Source organism: Aspergillus luchuensis, chromosome 5 (genome assembly GCF_016861625.1).
Source record: "Aspergillus luchuensis IFO 4308 DNA, chromosome 5, nearly complete sequence".
Taxonomy (NCBI): domain Eukaryota; kingdom Fungi; phylum Ascomycota; class Eurotiomycetes; order Eurotiales; family Aspergillaceae; genus Aspergillus; species Aspergillus luchuensis.
In genome coordinates this window covers 2,129,906-2,149,965 of record NC_054853.1, presented here as the reverse complement: position 1 = coordinate 2,149,965, position 20,060 = coordinate 2,129,906, and the positions used below count along the sequence as shown (strand labels likewise).

The 20,060-nt window shown below is 47.7% G+C and overlaps 8 protein-coding genes and 1 non-coding gene across 9 annotated transcripts; 3 read left to right on the top strand and 6 right to left on the bottom strand.

Moving 5' to 3' along the window:
* Nucleotides 1-34: 34 nt before the first annotated feature.
* On the bottom strand, nt 35-400 carry AKAW2_50704S (uncharacterized protein; the record flags this gene model as incomplete). The annotated part of the gene is made up of 1 exon (XM_041690552.1): nt 35-400. One exon carries the CDS (start codon nt 398-400, stop codon nt 35-37), a length of 366 nt encoding a protein of 121 aa, XP_041544125.1.
* A 641-nt stretch (nt 401-1,041) lies between these two features.
* On the bottom strand, nt 1,042-1,739 carry AKAW2_50703S (uncharacterized protein; the record flags this gene model as incomplete). Its single annotated transcript, XM_041690551.1, has 2 exons — nt 1,042-1,287; nt 1,368-1,739. 2 exons carry the CDS (start codon nt 1,737-1,739, stop codon nt 1,042-1,044), a joined length of 618 nt encoding a protein of 205 aa, XP_041544124.1.
* A 1,981-nt stretch (nt 1,740-3,720) lies between these two features.
* Nucleotides 3,721-5,466, top strand: AKAW2_50702A (uncharacterized protein; the record flags this gene model as incomplete). Its single annotated transcript, XM_041690550.1, has 5 exons — nt 3,721-3,946; nt 4,002-4,145; nt 4,199-4,814; nt 4,879-5,121; nt 5,202-5,466. 5 exons carry the CDS (start codon nt 3,721-3,723, stop codon nt 5,464-5,466), a joined length of 1,494 nt encoding a protein of 497 aa, XP_041544123.1.
* Nucleotides 5,467-5,667: 201 nt separating this feature from the next.
* Nucleotides 5,668-5,798, top strand: AKAW2_t50007A. The gene has a single exon. It is a non-coding gene; the product is annotated as a tRNA-Cys (tRNA).
* A 524-nt stretch (nt 5,799-6,322) lies between these two features.
* On the bottom strand, nt 6,323-7,552 carry AKAW2_50701S (TauD/TfdA dioxygenase family protein; the record flags this gene model as incomplete). Its single annotated transcript, XM_041690549.1, has 3 exons — nt 6,323-6,486; nt 6,540-7,256; nt 7,315-7,552. The coding sequence occupies 3 exons, from the start codon at nt 7,550-7,552 to the stop codon at nt 6,323-6,325; spliced, it is 1,119 nt and encodes a 372-aa protein (XP_041544122.1).
* Nucleotides 7,553-9,104: 1,552 nt separating this feature from the next.
* Nucleotides 9,105-9,833, bottom strand: AKAW2_50700S (uncharacterized protein; the record flags this gene model as incomplete). Its single annotated transcript, XM_041690548.1, has 1 exon — nt 9,105-9,833. The coding sequence occupies one exon, from the start codon at nt 9,831-9,833 to the stop codon at nt 9,105-9,107; it is 729 nt and encodes a 242-aa protein (XP_041544121.1).
* Nucleotides 9,834-10,487: 654 nt separating this feature from the next.
* Nucleotides 10,488-12,427, bottom strand: AKAW2_50699S (alpha/beta hydrolase; the record flags this gene model as incomplete). The annotated part of the gene is made up of 6 exons (XM_041690547.1): nt 10,488-10,730; nt 10,794-11,475; nt 11,539-11,650; nt 11,702-11,961; nt 12,020-12,061; nt 12,117-12,427. 6 exons carry the CDS (start codon nt 12,425-12,427, stop codon nt 10,488-10,490), a joined length of 1,650 nt encoding a protein of 549 aa, XP_041544120.1.
* A 1,958-nt stretch (nt 12,428-14,385) lies between these two features.
* On the top strand, nt 14,386-15,506 carry AKAW2_50698A (uncharacterized protein; the record flags this gene model as incomplete). The annotated part of the gene is made up of 2 exons (XM_041690544.1): nt 14,386-15,233; nt 15,485-15,506. 2 exons carry the CDS (start codon nt 14,386-14,388, stop codon nt 15,504-15,506), a joined length of 870 nt encoding a protein of 289 aa, XP_041544119.1.
* A 1,145-nt stretch (nt 15,507-16,651) lies between these two features.
* On the bottom strand, nt 16,652-18,949 carry AKAW2_50697S (aromatic amino acid ammonia-lyase; the record flags this gene model as incomplete). The annotated part of the gene is made up of 2 exons (XM_041690543.1): nt 16,652-18,635; nt 18,699-18,949. 2 exons carry the CDS (start codon nt 18,947-18,949, stop codon nt 16,652-16,654), a joined length of 2,235 nt encoding a protein of 744 aa, XP_041544118.1.
* Nucleotides 18,950-20,060: the final 1,111 nt, after the last annotated feature.

Genomic DNA, 20,060 nt, shown 5'->3' with positions numbered 1-20,060 from the left:
CTCCCTTGTTACACACTTGTCTATGAGAATGATACTAATCAAATCTCACAACAGCGGCTGCTGCGAAATCATCATCGCCTTCTTCCTCCCCTTCGTGGGTGTCTTCATGCGCACCGGATGCAGCTGTGATCTCCTCATCAACATCTGTCTGTGTATCCTGGGTTGGGTACCAGGTGTCATCCACGCCTAGTATGTGTTGCTGCCCTTTCCTTCCCGCCTTACATCCAACCGAAAACAACAAAAGCTGACGTGTGTCATAGCTACATCCTGGCCAACAAATAAACACCTCAATTGACACCGACATCTGTCTCCTGATGTGTTGTTGGTCGGCTCGGTGAAATTCGCAACCCGGGCTATACTCCATTACGGGCGCTCTCGGCGTATCGACGGGGCCATTCATGATTCGCGACTATTGATTAATATTTCCTTTTTTTTTTTGTTTGTGTATATGTAGATATCCCACGGCAACAATTATTATGACTGTTTGACTTTTTGTGTGAAATTTTAGCTGCCAGGTTGGTCTATGCGCCGGCCGAGACTTCGCTACGTAGGCAGCAATTTTCCCGTATATTAAAAGGCGGTGACTGGGCGGTGAGCGGAGTTTGGCCTGTGTTGCTGTGGCTACGTCATACTTTTGTGGCTGGGATCTGCGCATCATAGTTTGGGCGAGAACGAGATGGTTAATTGTATAGGACTATTTTTGGGAATTGTTAAAGTTTGAAGTGAGTTCTTGGAAATCACGTGAAAAGCATCACGAACATACACAGTGGGTTACGGATTTTCGCGCCAAGTTCAATGGCCGATGACCAGGACCGAAATCGGCTGCACAGTCCAAGCTATACCAGTTATGCACGCATACATGAGTCAGGTAGCTTGAAACTGTGACATCTATTTTCCATGTAGTCCAAAAGTACCTGCGTCTCGCTAACAACTTTTTATGTAACAGGCTGGTGGGATCCCATGTCGTATTCAGCTGCTAATCAGCCCTCAAGATGACCTACCCCTCCCATGGGCAATTCCCACATACCATTCTCAGGTCTTTCAGTCTTCCACATCCCAGATATCCCCCTCCACATTATCCGAATCACCGCTATTGATTCCCTTGTATTCATCAATCGTCTTCGCATACCGCTTATCAACAAAATCTTCTAGGTACAGACAATAGGACCCATCAGGCTCAGTGATTATCTTCTTCACCAGTTCGGCAAACTCCCGACTCTTAACCCGAAGAGATACTAACGTCTTTATCATCTCATCTTTGTATTTCGCTGCGGTTAGCTCCTCGCGCTGTTGATGATGATGAACATCAGCATTGAAAAATATACATCTTTTTCCCAACAAGAGTGTCAAGTAAATGGTCACGATACCTTCTCGCGAATAGCCTTAATCATGTTTCCATAAACCACCTTCAGGGGTATACACAGCGCAGAAATAGCATGACTACTTGCAGGATCGAGGTGGCCGATAGATTTTCCAGTTGCTATGGCTTCATCGAGGCTTTGGATTGCTTCTGAGGAACGACTCTTGACGTCGTCTAGACGTTCAGGTGTAAAGTAGCGCACAGTTTTGTCTAGCCTGAAGATTCTCATCCCATTGTTGAAAATGGAGCTGAGGAAGGTGATGGTGCTTTGGCCGCGGGGCTGGAGATGTTCTGTGCTGAGGGCTGGGTGGGCGAGAGTTATGGAGGGGAGAGTTAGGAATGTAGAGAGGAGTGCGAGAGTGAGAATTGGAAAGCGCATTGTGGATGTAGTGTTTCAAGGCAATTGGGATAAGGACATAGGAGACTGTTGTGATGATATGGCTCTCATAGGGAATATATAACCTGTCATGCCTGTGTGGGTTCCACGGAGATGTGGTTCATGATAGTAGTAAAATGGAACACTGAAAATGATTCTGGTGCGACACAAGTAACCATAAACCAACCGACCCTACACTGCAGCGGAACTTGGGTGCAGGTCCTGCGTATACAACGACATATGTGCTACTACAATGTTGCTAATCAAAGCCAGATCCTGAACACCAATTACTGGACCATGCGGACTTCTCTGTAGTATTTACCCCGGATTTACTAGGATTAGGCTCAAGTTTATCCTCACTGGGCTGTACATAGTCAAGAATCCCCAGGTTTTGAGTAACATACCATCGCCCGGGCTTTCGCAACGGTCCGTTCGGACTTTTTGTGCAGAACAATGGGTAACACTCAGACGTGTCGAACAGAAGTATGGTCCTCGTTTCCTGGTCCGGTGTGAGATTCGGTACTATTCACCTGCAATGCATTGGTTCATGAGAGCTCTCTCCCCACGATCAATCAATCATAACTGCCGCCTAAAGATGCCTCAGGCTACTCCATATAAGCAGTGCCAAGCTGGCTATGAGGATGGGCGGCGATGTGGAGTCCGTCAGATCCTTCTTCGCAAGTGCAGGGGGGAGAAACCCCACGCATAATGGGGGCCGTCTGCCATGTGTTACTTGAAAGCTTGAGCATATCGTATGGGGGCAGGTATAAGCGAAGCCCCCAACGTGACCAGCCCCGAGAGAGCGAATACCTTACCACCGCAGTGGACCCGGGGTGTTGAATATCCTCGATTTTACAATGAAGTTATTTGCTAATAAATCTCCGAATTTGATCACTGAACAAATTCAACCAGCTAGTTGTAAAACTTGTGAAACATGGTTTACCAGCACACGAGATCCAATGGAAGCCAATATGTGTGGTGTTGTCCACCAACAAAAGACGCAGCTAAAAAAAGAACCATGTAAATCCGAGATTATGCATTACCCCTCATTTTCGAATTTTCATTAAAGTGCGCTGACTCCGGAAATTCCCTCTCCGGGAAGTGAATGGAACCAACCTCCGGTAATCAGATGGGAGATTGAATTCGGGAAACCGTATTAATAACCACCCGTCGCTGATGGGAACAAAGGGTCTTGAGACTTGGCTCCAGCCCTACAGCCCTACAGCCCTATACAAGAGCTTGGCAAGCTTGGCAGTATGGAGAAAGTGGTTCGATGTCTTTGTTTTGAATATATAAGCTGTTCATAGACTGGTATTCTCGGTCAATCGATACAGGCGAAGTATAAATGATATATGTGCAGTGGGAGGATGAGACAATGTTGCCTGAGAAGGCAAGCCTGCAAGACGCAGTACGGTACCAGTACCGGAAGACTCGGAGAAAGATAAGAGATTGATCGGGCTAGGCCGTAGGAAAGCGCGGTTAAGGGGGAAAGCAGCATGAGGAAAGCAATAAGAAGATCAGAGAGTACTATGCATAGCGGTCTCCATGCTTTTGTGTCACCTGGAAGCAATGAGACATAATTGTCATGATGATTGGACACTTACCATCATGATCAGCGTGGGATCTGAGAAAGGCCGATCCCTCACAGCCTCGTAAGCCCGAGATGACGGATAAACCCCCAAACACGAAACCATGCCACCGATACTAAATCGAGCGATGATAGCCGATGCAGGCTGCAAGAATAACTGGACTAGTCTGTTTATTATCTCACCGGTCGGGGAGGGTCGGGGGAGAAAAACCCTCCGCCATCCCGCCCACGTTGGCAAACCTTGCGACGTATAAAGCCAAGCCATCCGTTCGCCACCATTATCTGATGATCTGATTACACCATATCTGATTATCTCGGCCTTTGATTATCTGATTGATTAATTGATTGATAGATGTTTCTGGTCGGGATATCATCTCAACGATAGATTGCCTCCAAATGGCATCTCAAAAACAATGGAGTCGAATGCTCATTTTCACGACCGTGCTGCTGGCAGTTTCGGCGTTTAATTATGGGTTCAGCGATCAGGCGTTCTCTTCGTGTCAGGCTATGGATTCTTTTGCTCGTCAGTTTGGGGTTTATCATCCCAGTACCGGGACATACAAAGTGAAGCCGTTGTTCACTTCGCTTTACAATAGTTTGAAGGCGGGAACGCAGATTGTCGGTGAGGATCGTACTTTCCAAGATTATGGAGTATTTGGCTGATTTGTTTGCGATAGGTGTCTTCCTAGGAGGCTATATTAGCAATACTTATGGTCGGAAATGGTGCATATTCAGCATGAACCTCTACGCACTAGGCAGTGCAGCAGTGGTGGTGAGCTCCAAAACAGACGCACAGATATTGACCGGTCGCGCATTACACTGTCAGTATTTTGTTACATCTCCCAGAATACAAACCATCATCTAACCTCTACAGACATCTACCTAGGAATGCAACTAGCCGTCATCCCAACCACCCTCGCCGAACTCGCTCCCCGAAACGTCCGCGGCGCCATGGGCGTCCTATACTGGCTCAGCATTAAAATCGGAGGTCTAGTAGTAACCGGTATCGCACGAGGCACATCAGGGATATCAACAAATGCCGCATGGCAAATCCCCTTCGGCTTGATTCTCGTCATCCCATTCATTTGCATATGGCTCGTCTGGATAATACCCGAGTCTCCACGATGGCTGCTCCTCCGCGACCGACAGGAAGAAGCACTTCAAGCGCTGAAACGATACAGATCGAAAAACACACCCGAACATGAGATACAAGAGGACTTTGACGAGATGGCGCAGAAGGTCACAGCCCAGCTGCAAAAGAAAAGCTTCAAGGATCTCTTCATTAAGGGAAATCGTGAACGTACGTTCGTTGTTGCCGCTGCGAACTTCTTTCAGCAAGCTTCGGGGCAGGCGTTTGCGAGTCAGTATGGGACGCTTTTCGTGAAGCAGTTGAAATCGGTCAATGCGTTTAGTGTCACGCTTGGTACTAACGCGACTGATATTGGAGCGTTGATCATCTCGACGGCATTGAGTGATGTGGTTGGACGAAGGTGAGTGGATGTCCTTTTCTTTCTTTCTGATTCACTGTTCACTGATGCTCATTCTCAACTGCAGAATGCTCTTCCACGTAAGCGGCTTTCTTGAAACGGCCTCCTTAATGACAATGGGCGGTCTCGGCACCGCAGACCCCAGTAACACCGCTGCCAAAGAAGGCATCGTCGCCATGCTGCTTCTTTACAGCTTTGGTTGGTCTCTTGCCTGGGCGCCATTGGTGTATGTACTCGGTGCGGAGTTGCCTTCGGCTGGGTTGAGAGAGATGACTTTGCGGATCGCGTATACTGTTAAGCTGGTTACTGAGTACGTTCCCATCCAATTTCCAATACACCAATGCACAAATTCGCTCAAAATCATGAAAGCTGACAGACTGTGATTGTCAGGTTCGCCGTGACTTTCTCTTACCCCTACCTCGAAACCGCAGACGATCCCGGCCATGTGGATATTGGTGGTAAGCTGGGATTCATTTATGGGTCACTGTCTGCTGTTTCGGTCATCTTTGGGTACTTCTTCATTCCGGAAACGAGAAAGTTAGAGTTGGAGGATATAAATAAAAAGTATGAGTCGTCCACGGAGAGTGAAATGGAGCAGAAGGTTGAGTATCAGGTTGGGTTGAGGGAGGTTGGACGCAGTGGTGGACAGAACTGATCAAAATATCTTCCAAGAAAAGTATTCAGTGGTTAGAAACTTATTGGAATATATTCATCTGTTTTTTGCCCAAGTTCGGATTTTGCCCAATTTCCTTCCTCGTTGATGGTTGAGAAACGCCCACGCGTTCGCATCAGTCCATTTTGTCCTGCGTATTTGCTTTACATTAAGCACTTTAGTGACCTACCATCACCAACAAATGGGCCTATGGCGCAATTGGTAGCGCGTAGTAAGTTCACCTGCATCCAATCGGATTGCAAAAACATCCTCTAACAGATTTCCAACAGCGACTCCAGATCGTAAGGTTGTCCGATCGAGCCGGGCTGGGCTCATTATCTTTTTCCCCCTTTTTTTTTTCTTCCTTCTCGATCTGCCGTCCGAGCCCAAAGAAAACCATACGTACGTTATCGAAGCACACAATGCAGAATAGGAATAGGACGATAATATATATAGAAGTCAAAAGGTAAATAGTAAAATTAAAGGAAGGAGAAAAGACAAGAACGAGAAAATCGAAAATCAAGTTGGACAAACTCTGAACCTAGAATGTACCCTCCAAATATATATTCTGAAGTGTGTTGTCACATGTGGTATCCCTCTCAGCGCAAACCAGTTATACATCGTGCTGGGATTATGAATGCTACCAGGAATCACTGATTCCCAAGAACGAAACCTACGGACAGAATAATTGATGTAAGGCGCCTTATGCATCTTAGCAGCAAAATTCATCGCAGTGTCATCTCTATATATCATATGAGAAATAATAGGTACTAGCATATCCTCCTAACCGCCGAATAGAGCATTGCCTCCGTCGACGTCAAGCTGTCTTCAGTTCCAAATGCATACTAACATCATGGGACTAATAGATAAGACCCTCAGCCGCCAGCGCTTCGGCCCTGGACTTGCTGTTCGGGTCAAGGTAAGGCCTCTCACCAATACCGACCGCACGGTGCCCGAATCTCTCCCCAAGGCCTTCATAATCAAAAGTAGCCGTGTGGAAAGCGCTCCGGTTATCCCAGATAGCTATCGAGCGTTAGAACACAAAATAAACAACACAGCAAGTGCATAGAACATACCAATATCATGCTCATTCCTCCACTTGAACCTGACCTGCAGATCGTGACTCTCCATGATAATCGACTTGAACTTCTTCAGCAACTCTTCCGACTCATTCTGGTTCAGCTCATTGATATACTTCGGGAACGGTCCCAACGCAAAGATACTCTTCCACCCGGTCACCGGATTCGTCCGCACGATCGGATGGACAGCCACCAGCTCCTCCCCAACATTGAGCGGACTTCCCCGAGGCTGAGTGTAGATCTTGTACTCCTTGGGGTTTCTCTCCGCTGCCTTGATGAAGCCGTCGCCCACGAACGTCGCGGTCAAGCCTTCGAAGAACTTTTGGTACGTTTTCGAAAACCGGTCGTAGAGCTCGTACCCAGATGCCCAGAGGGTGTCTCCACCGGTTTTGGGGAGCTGGGTCAGTCGGAGAGAGGTGTAGTCAGCTGGTGCGGGCTCGAACTGGATATCGGAGTGCCATTGGGCCGAGTCATAGCTACGGCGGTCGGGTTGGCGATCGTGGGCGAACATCTTCTTGCGGGCGAGAGAGCTGATTGTGCTGATTTCGGCGTCTGCGGTGCCGAACTCGTTGGTGTTGTTCAGCAGAGGGTGGATGTGCAGGGTGGAGGTGGAGGGTTTGCCGGTTAGTTGGCCGAGTCGGTGGATGAGAACTTTCTGGAGGTCATCGGTGAGATTGTTCTGAGCGCGGAAGAAAACGACGCCGCGTTGGGAGACTGTCGGTCATGGTTAGTGATGGGGGAGATACAGTTGGGGTTAGATTGGGAGAGGTACTCGTGATGGCAAGGTCGCGCACCAGCTCATCGGAGTTGGGAGCGTTCAGGAGATCATCGACGATGTTGACGGTGGGGTACTCGCGGCCAATGATTGGGGTTGTCTCTTCAAATGCGAACTCATCCAAAGCACCACTGGGCTTCAGTGGAGCGGGATACCGTGGTTGGTCAGTTGGGCCATCCCCACTGGATGCGGGGTGCGAGTGGATGGGGAGATCTGCAGATAGTCCGGGAGCCATGATATGCACAGTGTAATAGAACTGGTAGGAGTTAAACAAAAAGACCGCTTTGTGACTTTACTTTTGCTGGGACATTGGATGAGATATATGGAACCCGGAATGGGGTTGATAAGCATAACTTCCAGCCATCACGCAATTGCCGTCCCGACTAATGCAACAATTCTCCAACAACAACCACTCTCGTGTCAGCATCGATGGCGAAATGGGAACCCCGCATCTGTCAAATGTCTTGCGCAATCCTGGCCATGAATGATGGTTTCGTAATCGTCTCGACTATGGTGTTAGTGGCTAGAGACACGCGTGGCCATGTCCGTGCGGAGAAGATCGGGTGGCTATTGTGCCGTCCGAGGTCTCACATATTCGGCTTTATCGGGAGATCCCAGACCTGCGCCTGGAAATGATAATTTGTTCAGAGAAGAATTGGTTGAACTATAAATACTATATCTGAGTATATTGGCTTATCTTAATATTGATTACCTGTACCTCTTGGACTAGAAGAGCGCAAGAACCTTGGGATATGATGGCTGAGCTCTGGCGTTTTCTATACTGAGCTGTTAATATATTGGTCACAGCAGTTAGCCTTTCAGCCAACTCTTTTATGTTGTGTTCACGGAGAAATTTAACCTAAGTCATTCTTATCCCATCCAATTCTAGATAGATAGATGAAAGCCTTAAACATACTGTTGCTCTGCTCCTCCGCTCTTCATTGTAACTAGCAGGAGCTGACATTTTCTTTTTCTTTTTCTTTCCTTTTCTTTCCCGCTCTTGGTATTAGCATATCATACGCGGTAAACATATCTAAATATGTAGGTCAATCCAGGGGCTGCTGGGTGGCGCAATGAATAGGGAGAAGGCTGTATGTTTGAGGCGGATTCCTCAGATATAGAAACTTCCTGCCGCTTTTGGCGACCTTCGACAAAAGCTGAACATTGCTTCCCTGAAAGGCAACTTCATACCAATTTGGACAGCTCAGTGGCCAAAGAAATTTCATTCTGGCTCTGCTTTCTCTACCCCACAGAGATGCTGGAATCCCAGCCAGTGACATTCAATAGCGATATCATTCATCCACCGAAAAAAGAACGTGATACTGAAATGCTAAGAGGATTCAAAGATTTCACATATTCTGGATCACTCATAGGCCCATAATCGATGAATCAAGGCCGTTGATAGCATTTGTCATTCCTTGGATAACAGTATTGAAGGAAGAAGACTGACATCTATGAGGGGACGAGTCGGCTTTGGGTTCGTCAAAACAAAAAAGCGAACGGGGGGCAGAGTACCAGTATGGTGATTTGAAAGACTGTATCTTCCTAAAGATCCCAGCGTAACTTAGTCCTGGGAAAGGAGCCTCGGGTTCTAGTGGAAGTAGATCATTAGAATGCATATTCTTCATTAGAGCTCCGAGCGTCATCGATCTGCACTCAAAGTCGCAACCCCGACTGCCGCTGAGAAGATCTTCACGCATCTTATTCAGACGGAGGAATATCTCATTAATAGGTCCACTCCTACGTTCATTCATTACGTCTGTAATAATATTAGAAATAAAAGCCATTTAGCGTTGGGTGTCCTTACTGATAACTTTCTCGGGTATTGGAAGCCCTCGGCTGGTAATCAAGCCATCACACTGCGACATGGCATTCGATGTTGATGTTTCGAACTGCGAAGACAGTTTGAAGAACTGAGAGACCCAGACCCACAACATTAAATCCCGGGAACCTGATTCGGGAACCTTTTCTTCCAGAGCGTTGATCCATAGATCTGTCAAAATCGACACGGCATCTTTGCAGTCATAGTAGTTGATCAAAACAGCAACTTTCGCGAGCATTTCGAGAGATAGCTTTCGAGGGATTTCACTCTGTTGTCCGTGAATTGCGCGAAGTAGGATAAGTAGCGCTTCAATATCCCAACTCTCGGCAGTGATTTCAACGGAGCCTTTCGATAGATAAGTCATGCTTTCCTTCCAGCCTCCAGTGAGCATGTTTCTAAAAACCGGGGACGCGAACATTAAATGTTTCGCGGAGACTCGAATACGGAAACGATTCTCTTCTGGTGTCTCACTGAGGGGCGCGTCTTCGGCTGGCGTCTCGGGCGGCTGTTCTTTGGCAAGTCGCTTCTCGTCGGTTTGCCCAGCAGGTTGCTCTCCATCTGTTTCTGGGAGTTCCAAGGCATCCGCTTCAGTATTCATGTCTTCGTAATCGTCTGGTGCGAAGGGAGAGTTGGCATTGCGTAAGACTATGATCACCTCTCCTTCGTGGTCGATGATATGAGTTGGTTGATCCATGGTGTCTGTCGAGCGCTGAAGGAATGGGAAAGTTTGAAGAAAGAGACTGGGCGACGGTGCAAAGACTATAAGTGGAGAAGTTGAGAGTGAGGGGGCACGCGTAGTGAAGGGTGGTAGTCCACACAGTCACCTTTTTGTGAGGAAACTTCCGTTTCCTGCATCTACATACATCCTTTTTATCGAGCGTCAGGACAACTAGACAATTGATGGAGAAATTAGATATCATCATCCCCAGGACAATACTCGGTTGGGAGGGGGAATTTCCTTACATCAACAGGCCTGAAACTCACAGTTCAGATTGAGACAAGTGGAGACATCATTCAGACGAGCCTGTTGTTGTAGCGCAGTCCTCATTTATCCCAGCACCCCCTTCCCAATAATAAATAAATTAAATGGTTGTTACCACAAGATTAGGTGCAAAGTCGGTAGTAATTGTATAGCTCGGGACCTCCCCTCTGAAGCGCAGCCTGGTCGATCTACTAACCGGTACAAAGTTGAAGCAGTGTGAACTGACATTAATAATCATTAAATGGGCATAAAGATCGGCAGGGCCCTGAATCTATTAAATACAATTTCCAGTCTGTAACCAGAACCGTCTGAATCGAATGACTTCAATGCTCTAAGACGTGAAGCTGTCCACTAATGACATTAGTCTTACCAGATCCTGCGGCGAGACATTTTATCACGAATGGACATCAAAGCCTTGAGGACACTCGCATCATCCCTCGACTCAACACTCCGTTGGAAACTCTTTGGCCACACATCCTTGTATGTCAAGTTCGTGAAGAGAGGCACGTCCACCTGGCAGACGGTTCCATCAGCGGGCAACGTGCCATTGGTGAAGTAGGCCCGGACAGCCTTGGCAGTGCAAAGAGAGGGCATGGACAGGGTAGTATGCTGTCACCAGTAGGTTAGCTCTTGCTCACATTAGACACTATGAAATGGAAAAGTGGAACATACACCGTATCCGTTCTGCTCGAGCAAAACACTTCCCTCGAAAGTTTCTGTCAAGTTCTTCGCTGCGGGAAGAGGAGTTGCGGGATCATAGGTGTTGCTCAGAATCAACACCGGGTTAGCTGTCTTGACTTCAAAGTCACCGGAGTAGCGTTCCTTGGCAAACATCCTCGGGTTCCACTGCGCGCATCTCATGTCGCCGTCCGAGCCGTCACTTGCGATCTTGCTCAGGGCCTGTCTGGCCTTAATGTACGGGAGGACCTCTTTCATGGTGGCTGAACGATGCTTGTCGGAGCATGTAATGGCCGTGCCGACCTCATCGGAAGCCGAAGTCAAGGAAGCCGATTGGCCGTAAGATTTGATGGTCTCGTATACCTCAGAGTTTCCAAGGATTGTTGTGTTCCGGGTTTGCACGTAGTAAAGAAGCTCAGAGGTCAAGGGCCAGGAGCTGGGGAGGTACATGGCTTCAAAGATGGTAGATTTGACGTCGCTCCAAGTCACAATGCCACCAATTTCAGGAATGGCAATCGGGTTATACTTGAGGTTTTCGAGCATCAGGTAGATGGCAGCTTCCAAGTTCGCGGCACTGGTGTACTCCTTGGCGATCGGGCACAGGTCCGGTGCGGCCATGCAGCCCGCACAGAAGCCTTCGAAAACTTTGTCGACGTCCACAACAGCTTGTGCGTTGCTATTCGGAAAAAATTAGCTATCCGGAATATAGCAGGTTAAGGAAGTTGAAAGGGCCACTCACTATCCATAGAGAGCCTCTCTGGGGTTATCCACTCCATCAAGCGCGACATATCCCATTCGTTCCGGGAACATGGCTGCCAGAACAGAACCGATTGTAGTGCCGTACGAGAATCCTAAATATAGTGTCAGTAAAAGCATAGCCTCGGTGTATCCGTGATACATACCCCAGAAGTTCACCAAACTATCCTTCCCACTGAGCGCATCAGCGACCTCCACGATGTCCCTGGCAGCAAAGCTAGTTCCGATAAGGCTACCGGTCTGATTGTTCGTAGCATAGCATGCCTGTGCGATGTTTGCGTTCTGCGCCCAGATTTCTCCCAAAGCTGTACTGGATGCTCTGCCGTCGTTAGGGGCTTGGAGGGCGATGAGTTCACGGGTGGCGTCATCGCTATAGCACGAAAATGGGATGGTGTCTCCAACGCCACTAGATAAGGTAATAAGTTATTATTTGTCCGCAATTTGAGGAAAGACTGGTCACGAACCGATTGTTAAAGGCGATCAAATCGTTGTGGCCGCCGAGGATTCTAGAGAACGAATGTCAGTCAGCATAAGATGCGATAAAGCTAGACAGCAACTTACGCCTGAAACTCCTCTCCATAAAGTCCGAGGCCCTCAAACGAATTCACACCAGGTCCTCCAAAGTTGAAAATGATAGGCTCCGAAACCGGTTTCTTGGTTGCTGGCCACTTGGCAATGTCGAGAGTCAGGGTCTTGCTGGAATTGGACTCGGTGTAGTCCAATGGGACGTCTAGTGTTCCGCAGACCAATGTCGGATAACTGGTTAAGTTGCAAGATCCTCTCCATTGGATCTTGCCCAACTCTGCTTGTGAGAGAGCTGCTAGCGAGGCTAGCGAAAGTAGCGTGGGAACGAGAGAAGACTGCCTCGTCATGATGTCTGATGAGGGGGTTTCAAGGAATATAGAAGGTGATTGAGAGAAGCTTGCAGGTCCAAGACATGTTGAGAGCAGGTACCCTCAAGTTCTTTATAAGTTCATCTCGCGCAGACCGCAATCTCCCAATGTCAAATCAAAACAATCGGAGTTAATTTCTCATGTTGAGGCTGAGTTTGGCCCCCAAATAGTCAGCCTTGTTGAAGTTCCCGCGGTCGCAAAATTATTTCCTGTTCAGGCTTAAGGTGTTGTCATGAATCTTGACGCGTTCCACAGAGACTGGGGCTGAGGCATCCACCTTGGGCGACTAAACCTCTACCGGCCTAGTGCGGAGATGATCATCCCTGCAACAGGGATAGCCTCCCCGCATTTTCTGTTCCCGAACAACTCAATTGCCTGTTCGGGTTTAATCTATCGCGAAGAGTCGAAAAACACAGCCATGGCTATTCAGATGGGACATATACACGTGTTTTCCAGTCTCGTCAGAGTTACCTGTTTAATCCTTCTCCCTTAGAGTAGTAGTTTGAGATCTGTCTGGGGAGTGACATCAGTGGAAAAATAGGTAGCTTTCGAGTGACATACTCATGAAGCAGATTCTAATATAGATGGCTTTGAGACTCTGGGTCCCCGATCCGGATAGTGTGTACTTTGCAGATCAGCAAGCATTGTGATCAAGGCCCTTTTATCTGATGTACAAGCTATTCGAGGTGAACAAACAGATTTGTTTAGTTGTTTAGCTTGCTAAGCCACTGATGGAAATTGAGCTATGCTGTATTGGAGAGCATTGTAGATTTCCCTTGGTAGATTATTCGGAACTAAAATTCCCACACTAATTTGTGTTGCTGAAAGGGGGCAGTAGGGATATTGTCAGAGTAAGTCTCTGGCCTTGTACAACTCAAGATATCATGGCAGCGGTCATTCAAACCCCATACGAAACCTCTAGCAATGATGTGATCACTATGTCCAATCTCTCTATCTGACTCACCCACTCCCATCTCATGTTCAGTGGCTTTGTAGGTAATGTACTAATTGGTCTGCAACACCACATCGGGGACGTCATAGAAGACTTGACACTGATCTCCTGGTGGAGCTCAGTAAATTTGGCATGATGCAGCCTTGTCATACGATGGGCCCTGCATCCTGCCATACATGGCTAGTAGGCACTTGTGTTCCCTCCCCTTGCTTCATTTCGGAACGAAGTCTCATGCGCTATGCCCAGTGTGGCATTGGCTGTCAGTGTGGATTCTGCATGTGCTTCATGTGACGTTTCTAGACCTTTTTTCACATGTAGCCAAGCTTTCATTAGCTTTGGTGAAGAAAATGGCAAAACAGAACTAGTATCTTTCAAGTATAGCTTTTCTGTTGTGTCTTTCTGTCGATAGTGCAATATAAATACCATTCATGAGTAATGCCAGAGACAGCGAATTCTCGATAGAAGAGATATAGAAATAAGCAAGTTCTTGTCTACCTCCGCAAAAATCATACCATCACTGGAGATAGGCTTGGCCGATTCTTCCATGCCTACTGCATGTATCACCCACTGATCAATCCGTAACTAGAGCTGTACAAAGTGTCCTGGCAGATAAGGCCTCATTCTTTCATGCCCCCTTAACACAACATGAACACTCTCACCGGTTCTCCCCCGCTAAGACCTCACCCATAGCTCATGCCAATGTCGCACCATACCTAGTGACCTTTCACGTGCCACTTCGACGCCAATCAAATTAGTACATAAGGCTGGAAACAACATCCGCTGAGGAGACATGTTACTCAAGAATGGCGGGCCGTTCTTACAGATTGTACAATGAAGTAGATCTAGTAATGGATTGAAATGGTAGAACTCCTATCCATGTATAGCAGACGGAGATTTATGGCAGTGTACTAGTGACATAAATACCCCCTAAAATTGCACGTGAAACCACCTCAAAGACAACACAAACAACCTGATCTCCATAACCATGACAACCGTGACCCCCGATGACTTCTTCAAGATCATTTCTCCCTTCTTAAAGGAGGTTTTCCTAGATCTACCTCCTTATCATAAAGACAAAGCCTTCCACCAAGAAGTCTTCGATCAATTCACACTCTCCGGACTGCCAGAGGATGTTGTACGCACCTCCTCTGAAGCAGGAGCAGTCGTAGCAGAATGTTTCTATCCCAGTCTCAAAGATCCACTCAGGCTATCCATAGCAGTATGGACAGCCTACATCTTCTCCCTCGATAACATCTGCACGGATGCATCATTCCGCGACCCGATGAAAAGTTACAGATCGGTCTTCTTCGGCCAGTCTACTGACTTGAAATTCCTCAACGGCCTGTACACATCTCTCGAAGATCTATCCAAATACTATGACACTTTCGCCGGCGACATGATCATGAAATCCGTCATGGATTACGTTAGTATCAATATCCTCGAAGAAGAACAAAAAGAACGAAAGGATGATTTCATGCTCTCTTCATCAACCTCAATGTTTCCTGATTTTCTTCGACAGAAAAGCGCCATTGGAGAGGCTTACGCGTTTCTCAATTTCCCTGGGTCCTGGAACGTAGCGTCGTACTTTCCTCTGATTCCAGATATGGCTGCTATTGTGGGTCAATTGAATGATGTGGTTTCTTTCTACAAGGAGTCTGTATTGGGAAATGAGGCTGGTACGTGGGTTAGACAGACTTGTGTTTGTCTGGGTGTTTCGGAGTATGAGGCTATCGAGATCAGAGCTGCCCAGTGTTTGGGTTGTGTTCGGAGGCTGCGTGGAGCGTGTCAGGGTAATGTTAAACTTTCGAACAGGGTTAATGAGTTTATTCAGGGGTATGCTCTCTATCATCTCTGTTTGGATCGGTATAAGCTGAATGATTTTGGGAATTATGAGGCTTGGTTCGGTGGGGAGAAGTAATGGATGTTGCTTAGTAGTTTGATAGTTATGGTAGTTAGCAGGCAATCTGTCTCACGCTTTTCTTCCCTTAAGCCTTTTTCTCTCTCTCTCTCTCTCTCTCTCTTATTTTTTTTTTTTTTTTTTTTTTTTTCCTTTTCTCTTCTTCTCTAAAGAGGCTCATCTAAAGCCCTAAAGAATCGAAAAAGTAAAATTAAATCACCTTAGATATCAATGTGACAATTTTCTAATCCTACTTCCCATCACACCGATCTAAGTAACGGAACATAGCCACCCGCTTATAATTCCAAATCCACCTCCACCGACGATCCTCCCCACTAATTGCAGTATCGTACCCGCACAGGAAGTGGAGCACATAGCGACAGATGGCCGCTTTCATTCGCCCGCTCGCGTAATTTCGAGGCTTATTTTTCTACGTGATGGTGGGTAGTATTGATGAATAACAACACCCACGTACTAGAATTTATTTTATTAGTTAAATGGTTAGCTTCTGAGGCTATGCTAACTCACGGGTAATGGAGTCCGGGGCTGTACGGGTCTTTGACTGTTATGTAGATTCACACCTTCAGATAATTCATAATTGCGTGGATTAGTATAAACGTAATGAGGATGGAAATGACGATTAACCGATACGGTAATGATTATTCGGTGGAAACTATCGCTTGTGAGAATCGGGAAGTAAGTAGTTTAGTAGTTTTAGTTTGAGTGGGTAAAGGATGCTTATTGAAGAACAAAGTGGGAAGGTCTAGTAGCCTGGTGCTGCCACTATCCTCTATTTTTGCCATCAGTCTCTTATTTCAAGTACATTGCTATCTGGTAGAGTTATTTTGCTCCCATATGAGAAAGTTGTCTAAAATATACAAAAGATTCAGCAATGAGAGATCCTCCATGAAACACTTGCAAGACATCGAGATGAAACGCCTGTGCCTATGATCCAGGGAATGACCAGCGTCAAAGATCGCAAGAAATCAACATAAGCGCTGCGCCCGTAGCTGGGATCCAGGTATACCAGCATCGAAAATTGCAAGAGATCAAAATCAACGCCTGTGGCTGGGAACTAGGAATCCCAGCACTGACTCCAGATAATCACCTGCCGCTTCACTCCAGGAAGATACAATGGAAAAAACATGAAATGAGAATGACAACGCCGGCCGGCATTCCGCTACCCGATGCCACCTATGCACTCGGCAAAAAATGCGACAAAGTAAGTAAGTGAATGAAGGGGGCTTTTCCCGCACTGTGTTCTTTTCTTTTAGCGAGAGGAAAAACACACTGATTTTTCACCGTTCATACCCCCCTTCAACTAACCCTTGTATCTGGATCTTGCATATCATCCTCACTCTTCATCGTTCTTTCCCAGAAAGTCATTCCCGGGGACCTCAAAGCAGCCCTTTAGGGTGTGCATGAGGTCCCCTTCGCGAAGATCAACATAAATCGTGCTGATGAGCGTACCAATCGTCTGTTTCTCGCTAGGAATAGCATGAGGAGGTGAGAAAGTTGGATGATCGACGACTCCCTTGTGCATTGGGACCTCGAGAGTCTTGCGTACATAATTGTACAGCTTAATGGAGGAGGTGCAGAGATAGTCGGGCGTCGATGGGTCGAGGAAATATTTTTCACGCGTCATCTCATACTCGTCGCACAGCTTAGACTTGACATCTTCCTGCCAAAGCAGCATCTTGCCAGGAATCTCCGCAGCCTTGCTTTCGTCACACTCAACCGTGATCAGATCCAGGACGGTGCCGAGTGCCAGGGTTGTCGAGGTTGCTGCGCGACTGGCGAGTCCGAGGTTGGAGTTCTTTCCCCAGTGTTGCATTAGGACTTTCCAGATCTCGTCTTTGATGTGGGGGATGCGCTCTTCGGGAACCACGTCTTTGCACATGGCTGTTGTTGTTTCGTCCACGGAAGGCTTTGCGGATTTCTCGAACTCGAGCTGGAGTGTGCGTAGGTCGAGAGCCTGGCACAGCACATAGATGTGTGTTGCCATCATTAGCGAGAGAATCTCGACGGTGTCACCTGCGTAGCGGGCCGTGAGGAGAGCCAGTGAGTTGAGAGATTGGTTATGCATTTCTGCGGATTGGACGAAATTGCTGACGGGGTGAGCCAGGTATCCCAGTTCGCTCATGTACGATGCCATGTTGATATCGATACCCTTGAACGCAAAAGACAAGTTGGGATCGTCGGAACAGAGGTTGGGAGGCAGACCCTTGCTGAACATTGGGTTAAGCAGTTCGGAGCATTGAGCGAAGATCATCTTCCCGAGCATTTGCATACATGTCATGACTTTCTCCATTGCAGACGTGATTGAAACTGCCTGATAGTTGCCTCCGTGATGCACCTCGCCATTAGCAGTATCTATCAAAGGATTGTCGGTGGTCGAGTTCAATTCGCATTCCACTTGGCGTGTTGCGAGAATCAAGGATTCGACCTGTGGACCGATCCACTGCGGAGTGGTGCGGATTGCGTAGCGATCTTGAGCGAGACCAACCTCTTCGGGGTTTGAATCAGTGGCTAGTTTGGAGTCCTTGAGCAGGCCGTACAGATTGCGTGCTACTTCCTTCTGTCCAGGGTGTGGACGAGTGTTGCTGATGAATGGATGGAAATTACGACGGCTCCCGATCAACGCCTCCGTGCACATGGCGGTTGCGACTTGAGCGAATAGGGCCAGTTGGTTGGCTTCAAAAAGCACAAGACTAGCGGCTCCAGCGCTGAAAGCAGTTCCATTGAGCAGTCCGAGACCTTCTTTTGGAAAGAACGAAATAGGCTTCAGGCTTAGCTTTGCGAGGGCTTCGTCTGAAGGGAGGATCACATTGTTGTGCTTCGGTCCAAGGTCCACAAAGATGTCGGGATTTCCTTCAATTGCCCCAGCGATGTACGCGAGAGGGGTTAGGTCACCGGAAGCTGAAATGGAGCCGCGCAACGGAACAACAGGCGTGAAGTCAGCAGCGGCCAACTTGAGAATGTGACGAATGGCCACTGGTCGCACTGCCGAATGCCCATTGATTAGACTGTTGCATCGGACCAGCATGGCTGCCTTGACATATGAAGCGGGCATCGAGTGTTTCTTCATGCGATCTTGGATGGGGGTACTTTCGAGCCCCTGCTCAGCAGGGAGAAGCACACCGGCATTGTGGTGCTGAACCAGTGCCTTTTGCAGAGCACGATAGTTGTCGGAACGCGTGTCAGCACTTCCTCCGAAGCCAGTGTTCACGCCATAGACGGTATTACCCTCCTTGAGGTGCTTCTGAAGAAATTCCACACTGGACTGCATCTTGGGGCGAACGGTGCCATTATCGCAAACGACAGGCGTCACCCCATGTCTAAGGTAAGATAATAAATTAGTTGAGTGCGTCCCGGGGAGTCCATCAAAGCTAACAACGTACTTGGCAACAGCCACCACTTCGGCCATATCCAGCCGGTGACCGTTGACGCTGACGACCTTGCCGGCCATGATAATGAATCCCAGCTTTGAGGTTGCACCCAATACGTATTTCGTGAAATCTTGATGTTTATTTTTACCTGCGCCAGCTTCATCGATTGCTTGCTCAACCTTCAGCAGTGCGGACAGCATATCCTCAGTATGGGCTATGAGACTGCTGTTGTCAGGTGATAGGTTCGTTGGAGTGTCTGCCATCTTGACTAGATGAGTCTCTTGTAGCACCTGAAGCGTTGTTACTAGCACTGTTGATACAGAAGCACAATTTGATGAACAGATGTCCGAACTCAGCGTATCCTTGTAAACGAAGAAATACTCTGCGAGAGAAGCTTGTAGAAGAAGTGTTGAGGATGGTGATGGAAAGGAGATGAGAGATACGATGACAACAGATGCGAGTTAGTTCCAACACTTAGCGAGCCAGTGGACATGCTAAGCGAGATACATGGGGGTTGATATAGTGAATGCGCGCTCCCTACGCGTTCTCTACACGCGCTCTGGCAATACAGTATCATGACCCAGTGTGAACTACTGGTGCTTGTGGCTCTAATGACTCACGATGGCCAGAGTAACCTCTTAGTCTGCGTTAGTGGCATCTTTCCGTTTTCAGATTCACATTTTTTCTCTGTCCGCCCTTGTTGAGTTGTGAGCCCAATACCTCAAAATGACACACCGTGAGATGTTGTCTGTGATAGCTGCCGCTGTCTATATTAAAGCAGCAGACCACAGCGGCAGTGCTTCGAACAAGCTCTTCAGGGGTTGGTGGGATTTTCCGGAACTCTTTCTGAGATATTCTAGACTGCTTAGAGGGTAACATCACCTTTTCACACTGATGATGCACTGATATCGTGAACCCGATGTATCCAGACTCACACCGAGTGAGTGGTTAGGGGATGGTGAAAAGAATCTAATAAACTTCCCCCGAAGCTCTCGGCTATCAGCATGAGACTTTTGAAAACCTGGCAGCAGAAAGCAACCCGACTTAGGAAGAGAGTGGTGGGAAACCGAGCCCGCCAATGGTGTGACTGCCTGCCACAGGACTTCCCGCTTCAACAGCCACACTATCCTTATGTCATCCCTACACTCACCACTGCCAATTCATATACTGGTTATTGCTGCATCGAGGGATGGATAAGGAAGAAGGGCCTTCTCCGCAATCTAGACCCGGGTGTTGATCTGTTGTTCCACGTCTAGATTCTATTCATCGCATCGGGGCCCTACCTCTCCTCAAAGGGATCGTTTTCCATCAATCAAATACCATGTTTGGATCTCTCTGATAGCAACGTACGTGTTGTTCCTGGGAGTGGTGAAG